Source organism: Urocitellus parryii, chromosome 8 (assembly GCF_045843805.1).
Source record: "Urocitellus parryii isolate mUroPar1 chromosome 8, mUroPar1.hap1, whole genome shotgun sequence".
NCBI lineage: Eukaryota > Metazoa > Chordata > Mammalia > Rodentia > Sciuridae > Urocitellus > Urocitellus parryii.
Window position 1 is genome coordinate 110,868,532 of NC_135538.1, and position 14,313 is coordinate 110,882,844.

At 44.4% G+C, this 14,313-nt stretch overlaps 1 protein-coding gene and 1 pseudogene across 3 annotated transcripts in view; one reads left to right on the forward strand and one right to left on the reverse strand.

The window, feature by feature from the left end:
• Nucleotides 1-628: 628 nt before the first annotated feature.
• Nucleotides 629-12,271, reverse strand: LOC113179113 (calcineurin B homologous protein 3 pseudogene; annotated as a pseudogene).
• The window catches only part of Mocs1 (molybdenum cofactor synthesis 1), a 28,618-nt gene continuing 26,506 nt past the window's right edge, over nucleotides 12,202-14,313 (forward strand). For all 3 annotated transcript variants that reach the window (XM_026383641.2, XM_026383642.2, XM_026383643.2), the window contains exon 1: nucleotides 12,202-12,392. In XM_026383641.2, coding sequence (XP_026239426.2) covers nucleotides 12,270-12,392 — 123 coding nt within the window. In that variant the 5' untranslated portion in view covers nucleotides 12,202-12,269. The remainder of the gene's footprint in view (nucleotides 12,393-14,313) is intronic.

Below are 14,313 nucleotides of genomic sequence, written 5' to 3' on the forward strand. Positions count from 1 at the left end.
CCCCTCTTCATTAACCTCCCCCCCCCCCTTCATTAACCTCTCCCCCCCCCCCCTTCATTAACCTCCCCCCCCCCTTCATTACCTCCCCCCCCCTTCACTTAACCTCCCCCCCCTTCATTAACCTCCCCCCCCCTTCATTAACCTCCCCCCCCCTTCATTAACCTCCCCCCCCCTTCATTAACCTCCCCCCCCCTTCATTAACCTCCCCCCCCTTCATTAACCTCCCCCCCCCCTTCATTAACCTCCCCCCCCCTTCATTAACCTCCCCCCCCCCCCTTCATTAACCTCCCCCCCCCCTTCATTAACCTCCCCCCCCCCTTCATTAACCTCCCCCCCCCCCTTCATTAACCTCCCCCCCCCCTTCATTAACCTCCCCCCCCCCTTCATTAACCAACCTCCCCCCCTTCATTAACCAACCTCCCCCCCTTTCATTAACCTTCTGTTTTTTTAAATTGTTAGAGATAGATAAATAAAAAGGCGAAGTCCCACATACCGTGCCCTTCAGGGCACAGATGAGTGGATGAGCATTGACTATTTATAGGACCTGCAGCAAAAGGCTATCCACTAGGCCTCAGCTGTTCCAGGCCACATGGAGGCTGTCCCCTCACAAACGATGGCTTATCTCAGGTCAGCGGCAAAGAGTGATGGTTTCCATGTTAAGGAAGCCAAGGTGCATCTTGGTCTGGAGGTCAAGTCCCTGCCAGATTTTCAGGAAGTCCTCAAAAGTGATCCCCTCGTGCACCTGATGGGGTTCCATCTGCCCCACACCACCTTCCTTTGTGGCCCCATGTGCCAAGGAGCACACTGACACTTCTCAGTATGGGATATTGCAGAGAGAAGCTCCTCAAACACTTCACATTTCAATATTCTTCCAGCATGATGCGGCTGTCACTATGGAGTCCTACAAGTGGAACAGAAATCTCGGCTTCTGAGACAGCTCAGAGAACCCTTGCTCGTGGTGGTCAATAGGCTGGAATTAGGATGCGAAGGTCACGAAGTCCTCAAAATTCCTCTAATCCGCCAGGCCTCTGGGCCCCTCCCACTGATTCTTATTAAAGAAGGCGGGGCTGATTTTGAATGGGCTCTGGCTAAGCTCCAGGTTGGGGGTGTTGTTGCAGTTCTCCTTGTAAATGGTGGGCTGGTCTCCCCTCAGATGCTTAAACTTCCAGGGGAGCAGCTTCATTTGCTCCGATGAGAAGCTGGTCTTGGCCTTGAGCTTCTGCAGCTCCTTGGGCACAGAATGGGCAGTACTGGTGGTGCATGGCCAGCCAGGGTGCGCTGCCCTTGCAATCCCTGCTGGCCAGAGATGTAGGCAGCTGCTGAGGCCCGAGGTCTGAGGTAGGTTGCGTTGTGGGGACAAATCTGAGTCTCAGGCCCAGGAGAATCATCTTGAGGGAAGCAATAACATTGAGAGACGCAGCCACCCAAAGAAAGGGCCATAAGCCTGATGCCCCCACATCTCTTCTCCTCCCTCTGGTCTCTTGCCAGGTCTCCCCACGGCACCAACTCAGAAGCCATAGGATGAAGTTCATCCCTGCAGGGCCGCCTTCTGAGCCCAGAGCAACGTGGAGAAGGTGGAGTCTTCTGGATGCACACCCTGTGGCCAAAGCAACTCTGAGTTCTTAGCATCAAGGAGTTTCATGGTGCAGGGTCTGCCCCCATCACCCATCTTCAGAGGAGGAAAAAAAATCTTCCAGGTCAAGACCAAAGGAAAAATAGCTGTAGACTTTGATCTTTCCTGGGGAGAGAATTAGAAGTAGAAAAGGAAAGTGTACAACTTTCTTGCTGATGAAACAAGTTTATCTTAACTCCCTTTGGCTCAGTTTTGAATTACTGAGACTGTAGTCCTTTGGATGTAATTCCAGAATCCAAACAACTTCTAAAAACTGAAAGCATTTCTGTACTTCAATGTCAGCATGGCATGACCTTCTGCTGTGAACTGTGTGTAAACATTATCTGTGGGGAGTCGCTCTGAATGACCCACGCCTTCCAGTCCTGAAGCAAGAGGCTCTGACCAATCACTACATTTCATGGGGACTTGGGCATTGTTTCAGCCTGGGAAGTAGAAGGTATATCTGACCCCTTGCCTTATTTGAGTGGCTTCTCCTCCATAAAAGGGTTCAGCCAGTGCTCGCTATCTCTTTCCATGGACCCCTAAGATCAGAGGAGCCATCACAGGGACCCAAAGAAAAAGGAATCTCTGTCTCTGTGTGATTATTTCGTGCAGCCCAGTTCACCTGGAGTGACCCTGAGTGTGTTAGTTGTGAGAAATGCGACAATTATCTATATCACTTGTTAATGTTTTCTTCCAGAAAATTTAATTGACTCCTGGAGGCTTTTCTAGTCTCTGTCATAGGTGCTGTCCATCCACTTTCACAGATGCATTCAATATGTACAATATTCAGTATGATTTTTCAAAACTGAAATACTTCTAAATTCCAAAAACTTACCTCAGCCCCTCAGCCTTCATATAAGAAATTTTGAACTCCTGATCTCATTCACTTCAACTCCATAATATTATTTTTTAATAAATCAGATTATATTTTACATTTAGAATAATAGAATTTATTTACCTAAAACTTGACTTTGGCATTGATAAAACAAAGTTCTTTATAACGCAACCTTAGTTTTTTTTAGGTATTCCTCTGCCCCTCTTAACTGTGATGTGATATTGTGGAAGACAACAGCATATTGTGCAGAACAGCAGGAAAGCTGGGAGACTCAAAGGGATACTGGAAGAGACTTTATAAAGGGACTATGTGCAGGAATGCAATTAGGGACAAGGACACCTGCAGAGCATAGTGCTTCAAGCTGGATTCTGGAGCTGGACTTTCAGATTCCAATCTCAAGCCTTGCCACTTCTAGCTATGTACCCTTAGACCAGTTTTTTTTTTTTTTTTTTTTTGATCCTGGGGATTGAACTCGGGAGTACTTGACTGCTGCAGTCCGTTTATTGTAGGACAGGAGGGGTATATATACATTCCACACAGCTTATCTTAACATAAAATAGATACAGCAGTCAATAAGGAATCTCCACATTGGCGTTACTTCATAAACCACTCCCTCTGCAAAATGCCAGGCGCCATCTTGACTTGTTTACAGACCCTAACACTCGACCACTGAGCCACATCCCCAACCCTATTTTGTGTGTTACTTAGACACAGGGTCTCACTGAGTTGCTTAGCACCTTGCCATTGCTGAGGCTGGCTTTGAACTGCCTCTTCTCCTGCCTCAGCCCCCGCCCCCAAGCTGCTGGGATTTCAGGAGTGCGCCACGGTGCCTGGTTCCAGACAGTTTCCTTAATTGTTTCATCTTGGATTTTCATAATACAGCAAGTTTGGTTGTTTTTTAAATTTTTGTTTTGTTTTTGACAATTGCCACATTATGAAACAGGTAAAAACAGGCAGCTTTCCCTTTGGCATATGAGGAAAGCAGAGAACTTACCCAAGATTAGGCAATACATTTGTAGCAAGTGAGGACTGGCAGTCAGATCACCCCACTGCCAAGTCGGAGCTTTTCCTGATTCATTATTTGCCTACCCACAAAGGCTTACCCCTCCCTAGCTGCTCCAGGAGGGCAAGTGGCAGGTTCTGGCCAGTTCAGTTCTACAAGCAGGAAGACCTTCTGGGATATTTCCCACAAGGTTAACTTTGATCTTATATCCCCACTCACTTAAAGCTGGTTGGAGTAATTATCAATCAATCACATGACCCAGACTGTATAACCGGATCTTGCTTGCGGGAGGAGGTCGTAGTCCAGCCCCCACTTAAGGGAAGGGAACAAAGCCGCCCTGTCTTTTCATTGAAGACCTACCATGCACCAGGAGGAGATCAGCAGCACAAACAGTTCAGGGTGGTTTCATAATAGGATTATAGGACCGCTGAGAAAGATCTAGAAGATCTGTCTCATGGGGCCCTGTTGGAACCCATCCTCCTTGGCAGTCCCTGAACCTTCTAAGTCTTCCCCCCTCATTTCCATACCTACCTATCCTACTTCCTATTAATGTTCTCGGCAGCTACCTATTTTAGGCGCATAATTAAACTAATTAGAGCTGAGGTATTCATGGTTTGTAATGAACCCGTGGATCCCTTATAGGAATCACCTAATTATAATAAAAACTGTTTTGATGGACCCCAAGGAACTAATCTCTTCAAGTTCTTTCATATGGGAAAAGATGGTTTCAGTGACTATGGTAAAGGACCCCTTGCCCCCTAAACAGTATCGTAACACATAAGCAAGTGCTCTGTTGTTTTTATGATTGACTTCCCAACAAATTTGAAGACCAGTTTTTGATTTCTAATCAGAATCCTAAATGGGGGCAGGGAGACATTATATGCAAGAAGGTGGAAGTGAAACACAGGGCTAACTGCCCAGCATGGGGCTCATGTTGAACCTGGTCGGCCATGAAAGAAGCCCTGAAGCCATCATCCCCATGTTATCTCCTTAGCAAAGCTGGAAGCCACTCCAAGATTCTAGGGAATGGAGGAGAGGCATGTATTTGTTCCACTCTATTTTAATAGTTTGAAGGGACGAGTGGACACACAGCAGTTATGAAAAACTATTAGGCCAGATGCAGTGAGATATGCCTATGATCCCAGCTACTCAGAGGCCGAGGCAGGAGAGTCACAAGTTTGAGGCCAGCCTGGACAACTTAGCGAGTCTATCTCAAAATTAAAGGGTTGGGGAGGCAGCTCAGTGGTAGAGCATGCCTGAGTTTAGTTCCACAAAACAAAATCCCATTGTTAGGATGCTTCTGGGTCTCCAGAAGACATAGGGATATGTATTAAGGCAACAATTATCAAACTTTTTGTCTCAAATTTTTTAGTTTAAAATCTAATAGAAAAATAATTATATTTGTAATATTCAATGTTTTGAAATATATATGCATTGTGGAATGGCCATAATGCATATTGTATTTTGCATTATCTCTCTTTTTTGTAGTAACAACCCTTAAAATCTACTCTTGGGAATTTTCAAGAATACACAATTACTATAGCAAACACATCATACAATAGGTATCTTGAAACATTTAATATTAATTGGCTATATTACAGCTATAATATTACAAGTTAAAGCTGAGAAGTCTTTAAAATACTTAACTCATTTAAAATGCCAATAATACCAATTACACATTAACAGAATGCTTTTATTAAAGTAACTTTTCCAAAACAAACTAGGAATGGCATTTACTTAATTTTTGCAGATGTCTTTAATGTGCGGTTTAGCAGAAGGCAGCTGGATTCTCATCTCTGCTTTTGCATGCAGCCTCATCTAGAATCGCCCCATTTTGTAGCCCCTGGAAAATTCCCCTGAGAAAGTCATAAGAGCAGGAAAGTGGAAATGGCAAACAATATCTTTCTGTTATTAGGAAAATCGTTTTGACCTTGGAAATCCAGCTTGAGAACAGCTGAATTAGAGATTTTTAGAAATGTTCTTAATTTTACTGACTCAAAACAAGAGAATGCTGAGCCCTGCATGTCATGGTGCTAGGACTATGATTGACAGGGACCCAGGCTGCCAAGACTGTTCCAGCCTGCAATGGGATCGAGAAAACCCAAGCCTTGTCCAGGAGAATGGAAACCTGAATGATACATTAGAGTGTGAGGGATAATTTGCTCCTGTGGCAAGTTCATCTTACTGCTCACAAATATCTGCTTCCTCTATTGATAAGACTAAACTTCTTTTCCCTTTGAAATTAGATGTGGCCACGTGACATACTTCAAACAGTAATATGTGGCAAGTTCAGGAAGAAGCTCTAAAACCATTTGTTCTTTGCCACTCTTTTCCCCTCTTGGTAACCATCCATGTTGTATGCAGATATTAACTGCCCCATCAGCCTGGGACCCTGAGAGACAACAACACTGATGGGAAACAAAGTCCCCAGCTAGCCCTTGCTGGACACGTACACAAGTGAGAGAATCACCCTAACACCTCAACAGCCGAAATCTACAAGTATTAACAATACAATTTGGACCCTCCTGACTGACACAGCCACCTCACTGGAGTGGCAATCCAAGAATATGGAAACCACTCTTACTGGGAGCATACAGTTCATTAAACACCACACCAGGTGCTCTGATTGCAGATGATTTCGATTTGGCACCAGGCTTATAATGCAGAAGGTATGAATTATATCACTCTGTTGTAATGGCCACTATTAGCAATGGACATAAAGGAAAATTTTTGACTTGGGGAACCAGCAAGAACAGATGGCAGCCAGGCACAGTGGTGTGTGCCTGTAATCCCAGCTATTTGGGAGGCTGAGACCAGAGGATCATGGGTTGCAGGACAGTCTAAGCAAGTTGGCAAGATACTGTCAGCAGAATGTTTAAGGGAAATTTGACTGACAAATGATCAGAAATCCCATCCTAGATCTTTTTGGAGAGTTAGGAGTTTACACATGTGGGGAGAGAATGGATGGGGTATAAGGAGCAAATATCTCCAAATCAGTGAAAGAACAGATTACTAGAGGTGAGTTGTGAGGTGGAAGTTAGATCCTATTTTTCTGATCTAGACTCAGATGTCTTGTAGCACACTTTCGACTTGTTGTGTTGATTATAAGCAAGTTACAAACTGATGCCAGGGGAGGATTAATTTGTCATCTTTTTGGAGGAAAACAGGTTCTAGAACAGCAGTGAACAATAGAGAGTATTCACATGCGACTATTGACACAAAAATTAATTTGAATTTAAAATTCAATTCCTCGGTTACAGTAGTCACATTTTGAGTACTCAACAGCCGCAGGAGGACTCGGAATATTTCCACCCTTGCAGGTTCTGTTGGGTAGCAAAGCTCTAGAAAAACTTGTGAGAAAGGAGTTACTATTGCCATCATTTTGCAAAAGAGCAATCAGCCATGGGACTTAAACTCGGTTGTACTTGGGAAGATAGACGACAATGCTGCAGTGATTCCCATAATGTCTACAAGGCTTGTCAATAACTGCTGCTATTGTGGAGAGGAGAGCTCTTGAACAAAAGAGGGCATAGAGAGGGCTCCAGGGGCAGAATAGAGGGACAACAGGAGGAAATTACAGCGGGTGATTTCTGGAACAGGATGCCCCATATCTGGGAGGCACAGTCATGGGCCTCTTTGAACCCATGAAAAAAAGGTATATATACAATACTATGCATCCAATTTCAGGGGTCTCTAGATTCCCCACCCCCCACCATATATCCAAGGACTCTTCAGATCAAAGTCCTTTTCTGGTCTGTGAGCCCTTAATGCCTGGGGATGTGGAAGTAAATCTCTATCACAACACTTAATCATGAATCCATACTGGGAAGTGAGGGATGGAAGACAGGTGGGGAGGGAACAGGCGGTAGAACAATGAGAGAAATATTTATCAATTGGCCAGGGACCAGACTACTATAGTTTATAGTGTGGTAAATCTTTGAAATGGGTCCCTAAAGGCAATCTTACGACTTCACATGGTAACTTAAAGGATCAGTCCTAAAGATAATCACCATATGTTGACAAAGAGAGATTTTTGCTCAATACAAATAAGAATTTTAGGAAAGCATTTAAGATGGGAATATCAGGAAGCCAGTGAGTCTACCTGCACTAGAGGTGTCGAAATTTGCAATATTATAGAGATTTCATCTTACAAACTCACCTGAGTAAGCTTTAAAGGTCTTGTTCAACACCAAAGTTCCAAGTGTCTATAACAGGTGAGTTCATGGAGAAATTTCCAAAGTGGTGGTGCAAATTTGCAGTCCCACCCAACAATGTATGAGTATACTTACCCACCCCCATCCTTGCTAGCATTTATTATGAATGTTCTTGATGATTGCCATTCTGGAGTAAGATGAAATCTCAATGTAGTTTTGATTTGCATTTCCCTGATTGCTGGGAATTTTGGACCTTTTTTCCTATATTTATTGGCCACTTGTATTTCTTTCCAGAAATGTCTATTTAATTCACTTTCCAGCTATCCCACTGAATTGGGTTACCCAGCTATCTCACTCCTTGATACTTATCCAAGAGAACTAAAATCAGCACACTATAGTGATACATGCATGTCAATGTTTATAGCAGCACAATTCATGGTAGCCAAGTTACAAAACCTGCCCAGGTACCTGCCAACAGATTGAATAAAGAAAATGTGATAGATATGCACAATGGAGTTTTATTCATAAAGAATGAAATTACATAAATTGCTGGTAAATGGATGAAACTGGAAAACATCTTACTAAGTGAAATAAGCCAGACTCAAAGTCAAGGGTCAAATATTATATGCAGAAACTACAGAGAAATAAGGAATTAAAAATGTATATGTGGGGGATCCACAAAAATGGGAGAACAGTGGAGAAGAGAAAGACTTCGGGGGTGGGGGGGAAGAGAGATGGGAAAGGGGAGGAACTGCAGAAAGAAATTAGCCAAATTGTGCTCATGTGCTTGTATATTGAATACATCAGAACAAATTCCATTTTTATGTATATAATGCACCCATTGAAAAATGAAGACCACTAAGTAAAAGTGAAAGGGTAAAGTTTCTAAGCTGCAAAGCCTGAGTTAAAATGTAAAAGATGGGGAATTGTAAAGTTTCTAAGCTGCACGGCCTCAGTTAAAAAGTGAAGAACCAGGTATTGTTAAGTTCCTCTGCTACAACCGGAACCTGAAATTCCTGAGGCAGTTAAGACAACGCCCTACTGGCCATTTAGCCTAGGGCCCTGTGCAGCTTGTCACGTAGGCATACAGGGCCCGAACCAATCAGTTTGAATGTGTACCCCGCTTAGGAGTGACCAATCACCCCCGCCTGACCTGTTCCCGCCAATGAATGTGCTAATCATGTTTGAGAGTTGTCCAATTTCCCCGCGCCACATGCTGATTTGTTCTGATGTATGCAAAGCCCCTGACCTCCCCAAAAAGTGTACTTAAGCACTGCTTGACCCCTCCCCGGGACTCTGGGCTGCTCTCCCTTCTTGAGTGAGCACGGAGCCCCAGCGCGCTGGAATGGATCCCCGATAAATCCCCTTCTGCTATTGCATGAGTCAGTCTCTTGGTGGTCTCTTCCTCCGACGCTTTGCGGGACCCTTACAAAAGAACAGGGAGGGAAGAAAGGAGGGAAAGGGAGAAAACTAGGGAGTAAAAATGTAGCAAAAAATACTACATGTACATATAAATGTGTCAAAGTGAATTCCACCAATATGTAGAATTATAATGCACTGATAAAAACATTTTAAAGAGTTATCCCTTCCCTTGGGCCTCTTGCAATTTGGATGAAGAGGTTGGAATCTAGAAAAGTTTCCTGCAGCTGGCGGCAGTTTATGGGCTCAAAAACGGGGGATGCCTTTGGAAGGCATAAGATTGCCTTGGAAGACCCATTTCAAAGATTTAACACACCATAATTACCTTTAGTGGTCTGTCTAGTCCCTGGCCAGCAGGGATACTTCTCTCATTATCCTATAACCAATTCCTTGATCCCAACTGTCTTCCATCCCTCAATCCCCAAAAAGTTTCATGATAAAAACACTTATCTAAGTAAACCCTAAGTAAAATGATACATTTCCCTTAGCCTCCCTCTTATAAAGACACTTAAAACAAGAGGCCATGTGATGGAAGCAATCACAGAAGATGCTACACTATTTGAAGGAGGGAGAGGTACATGAACCAGGGAATGTGACTCTAGATACAGGAAAAGGCAACTGAAACACTCTAACGGAACCCCTGGAAGTAGTGTGTCCTGTCAGCATATCTTGATTTTTGTTCTGTTAAGACTTCAAACTTCTAGCCTCCAGAACCGTAAGAGAATATACTGTTTTAAACTATTTGTGGCAGTTTGTTATAGCAGCCATAGGAAACTAATAGACCTGATTAAAAACCAACACAGATGTTCTACTTCCTTCAAATTCTAGGGATTTGCTGCTGTATCAAGTTCATTTTGTTATATGAAAATGACGTCCTTCTTGCCTGAGGTTGAGAACACTCCTGAGGGTTCTTCAGGCCTCATGCATTTTAAGTATGGTGGCTGTCCTCACTCCCAACTCAGTTCTGCTGAAAAATTTAGACCCATTTAAGTGGGCAGAGTTTGATCAGTCCTCCGTGGGGCCTCAGGCCCCTTGAAAATAGATTGTCAGACCTATCCCACCAGTTCCAAACAGATTGGACATAACTACTTCTACCATGTGTTGTTTGAACTTTGTGTATTACTATGAGAAACTCAGCCGAATCTAAAGCTAAAATCATCCCAAGCTTTCTGATAGCCTCTCTGCATTTGTAAAAGTCAGTTATAGTCAATTATTCTTTCCTCCCTGACTAATCTCTCAATTCTTCGAGACAGGCATCATGCCACTTCCTAATATACACTGGCAGCAAGTCTGTTCTGATAGTTTGATTCTGCAATTCCATGATAATTATGTTTTGGATATAAGGGACAGAGTGTTTTGAGCATAATGCTGCTTAGTATTTAAATTCATTATTAAGTATGCATTATCATCCAAAATATCAAAAGACTTTTTTCAGAGACTTTCTGAAACCACCACTGTTTCCTTTGACACATACTGAATCTTAAGTGTATACTTGTTGGAGTTGGATTATTCTCAATTTGAAATCCAGTTCTGACACCTATCGGGTATGTGCCCTTATGAAAGTTGCCGAGCCTCCCTAAGCCTGTTTCCTCACTTGCAAAATGAACACTCTATTGATGCCATCATTGTTGTCTTCAATGATGTTTACTATAGTGCCTGGTGTGTAGGAAGCATTCCAAAAGCCATATCCATTCCTCCTTTGACTTCTTCTATTAACACCTTTTCTGAAACAAGAGGGAAGGATTGTTAGAGTCCTTTGTGGGCACAATGAGAGAAGGGTATCTTGAAAGAGGGAACTGATTGTCCTACAACCAGAGTCTGGGCTAGGGCAGAGAGGATGTTATGAAAAGGTGTCTCCTAAGAAGGGTCAGAAGAGTTTTGGGAGAGAAGGGTAAATTTGACTCTGGAGCAGTGGGGTTCTTGACATACATGACAGAAAAGAATTTTAGCACTATCCAAAGGTAGGTTTATTTAGGAAAGTAGATACAAATTCAAGGGAGAGGGAGAGAGATCTGAAAAGAGATGATTTGGGGGGTAAAGCAAGAAATAGACATTTAAGGGAGAATAGGGCTATCCTGAATGTCAGAGATGCCTTTGAGGGGGGAGGGGTTTCCTAGTTCTTCTTTTAAAGGAAACTGGGTGAGGAGTGGGTATGGAAAGGTTATATAGGAATGGTATCAGTCTGGTCATCTCAAGATAGTGTCTGGTGGTCTGGTCAACTTCAGGATTCTTGGGTTGATATGGTCTTTGTTACATGATCAATAGCACCAGAAAGTTCCCTAAATTATAGGTTCAACCAGACGTGGTCCGTTGCCAGGCAAGGTGTCCAATGCCTGTAATCCCAGTGGCTCAGGAGGCTGAGGCAGGAGGATTACAAGTTCAAAGCCACCCTCAGCAAAAGCCAGGCGCTAAGCAACTCGGTGAGACCCTGTCTCTAAATAAAAATAAAATAGAGCTGGGGATGTGACTCAGTGGTTGAGTGCCCCTGAGTTCAAACCCCTGTACCCAAAAAAAGAAAAAAAAAAGATGTGGTACCTCTTTGCTTAATCTAATTGACGAATTAACAGTGCATTGGTAGATTTATAAATTTCCCAGGAATTTGTGGGAATAACAGGCCTGGAAGAGAGACTGGCTTAGAGCATGACAGGCCTGAATAAATATGCAGAACTCGTGGATTAAAATCCTATTTTCTTTCCCAAATGTCTACCTATTTCTTCTTTTATCCTTCAAAGTGAGTGAGGCGAGTCCTCCAGCTGTTAGATCGGTCTCATTTTTGTGTAAAATTCAATATTTCATGGTTGGTGGGGTTTTGTTTGTTTGTTTTGTTTTTGCAATGACTTTGAATTTTCGCAATACAGCACTGAAATTTGACCTTAGTAATCGAGTTTTACTGGCACTCCCTTAAATCCTGCACCCAAGGCAGTGCTCCTTTCTCCTGGCCCTCTTCCTACCCTGACTATAGCGCTTTCCACCTGTCACAGCACGTTCTAAATTCCGGACCAGAGAAGGCTGGACGAAAAGAGCTTTGCTGTTACCCTGGAGTTGATGCTTCTGCGGGAGAAAGCTCACCCTGCCCGGGCAAGGGGCGGGGCAAGAGGACAACAGCTCCCAGAAGGCCGCGCGGCGCCCTCGCCGATTGGCTGCGCGGGCGCCACCCTCTCCCGGACGACCCAGGCAGCGGAGGCCGTGGCTAGTGCGCTCGTTGGCCGGCCACCGCCAAGGCGCTCCCCGCGGGCAGTCTTCATGGCGGCGAGGCCCGTGTCCCGGATGCTGGAGCGGCTCGTGCGGTCCAGTGTCCGGGGCTGCAGCTCGGGGGCTCCTGTGACGCAGCCCCACCCCGGGGAGCCCTCCCAACCCGCCACAGAGGTGAGCCCCCTGCACCCGCACCTTTCCCGTCCAGGCCCGAGCATTTCACCCCTTCCCTAGAGAAGCACCTGGTCTGTACTCTGAGCCCCTTCTGGGACCCCCTTGGCGCTCAGGCAGGCAGCGAGTGATGTTCCCCAGATGGGCTACCTGGGCTCACCTGCCAGCCCAGCAGGAGCGGCTCCTTGGAGGCTCGCTTCAGAACCCCCGTCCCAGACCTGTTACCGGCTTCCAGGACTCAGTTTGCAGAAAATAGGGGCCGCCAAGGAATGGGACTTTGCATCTAGTGGGGTGTTTTGTAAGTACTCCACAGCCCTGTCTCACTTTTTTACCTTTTCTCTCCTTATGCCCTGAGTGGAGTGTGTCTGTGTGTGATAAGGTGTTCCTGTGATAACAGCTTCATCATAATGTGACACTAAAAATGTCACCAACAGTCAGTTATTACTTTGTAATCGCAGGGCTTTGTGCTGTGTCCTTTTGCTTGCTCTTTCTGCCTCATCTTTGTTTCCCTTGGGAGGGTTCAGCCTCATTCTAGAGGTTACAGAGCAGGACGTGGCTTTTTCCAGTTTAAGGGTTTCTGCCTCTCTTTAGGATTTGGGGTAGGAGCCCTCCATCCTTGACAGTGTCCCACAGAGCCTTTCATGTCATAACAAGTTCTAAGTTTATTGTTGTTTTGGTCATGTGATTAGAGAAAAATTTGCCCAGCATCTTTTTACATTTGGTAAACATCTTTTCTAGATTAATCTACTTCTTTTCTAGTCTTCCAGGACAGAGCATGTCCTGGGATTCTTTGGATCACTCAATCATTGACCTCTCCATCTTTTTCAATGAAATGGTGGGCTTGTGTCCAGAGCACTTGCTTTCCCTGAATCTCAGCCCCTCTAGGATCCTGAGATCCTAGGATCCAGCTCATTGCTTTTGGAAATAGAAAAATTTTAGTATCCTTGAACTTTGTTTTCCCATCTCTTCCTCAGTGAAGTTCAGAGATGACTTCCAGATCTTTAAAGAATTCAAAAAGGGAAGTTTCCTTACCCCTCCCCCTTATTTTGTACTTTTCATGAGAGGGCCTGTGCTCGGTGACTTAATAATAAGTGATCTCCTTTAGTCCTCACAATAAATAGAATCAGGTGGGTAGGACCTGTATTTTCAGGTGAAGTGGTTCAGCTATATCATTCCTCAGATTACTGTAAAGCAAGGGAGAAAGAACTTTATGTGGATCCTGGGGAGAGGAGCTGTGCTACTCTTTGTTTACCCCGCAAGGGCAGATTGGATGTAGCAGGAAGAATAGAGATAGGCTCTGGGGCAGAATACCAGGGTTTGAATCCTGCCCCTTATTAGAAGTTTGAGTTTCAGCAAGTTACTTCTCAGAACCTCTGTTTTCTCACAGCATCTGTGCCATATAGGATGTTAACAGTTAATATATTCTAACATATATACTTAGCACCTCCATGTGCCAGACTTTCCTCTGTGTTACATAAGCATTTGTGCTAATTATTATCCTTGCTATCCTTGGCAGGTGCTGACCTATCAGTTTCTCCCCAGTCCCCCAGACATGCAGGATAGTCATTCTATCAGCTGAACAATCACATCTGATTTCTGAGTACTGGGAGCTCCTCAATGCCAGGGACTCCTCTGCCTTTCTAGGTATTTCCCTGTGGCACTTGACACACAGCTGTGTGGGCAGGGGCATCAGCAGATGTATTTGGCTTCTTGAAATGCAAGTAGAGAGTATGGGAATAGCAGGCTGAGCACTGGACAGGGAGTCCTACTGTCATTCTCCATCTGCCTCCAATTTCACCTGGTTGTGGGACTGTCACTTTTCCCTGCTTCGTGTCTGTAAATTCAGAAGGTTGGACCAGCTCATGCAGTAGGAGAGGGTACACAAATCCATCTTTAAGAGAATCTCAGAGGTGAGATGAGATAT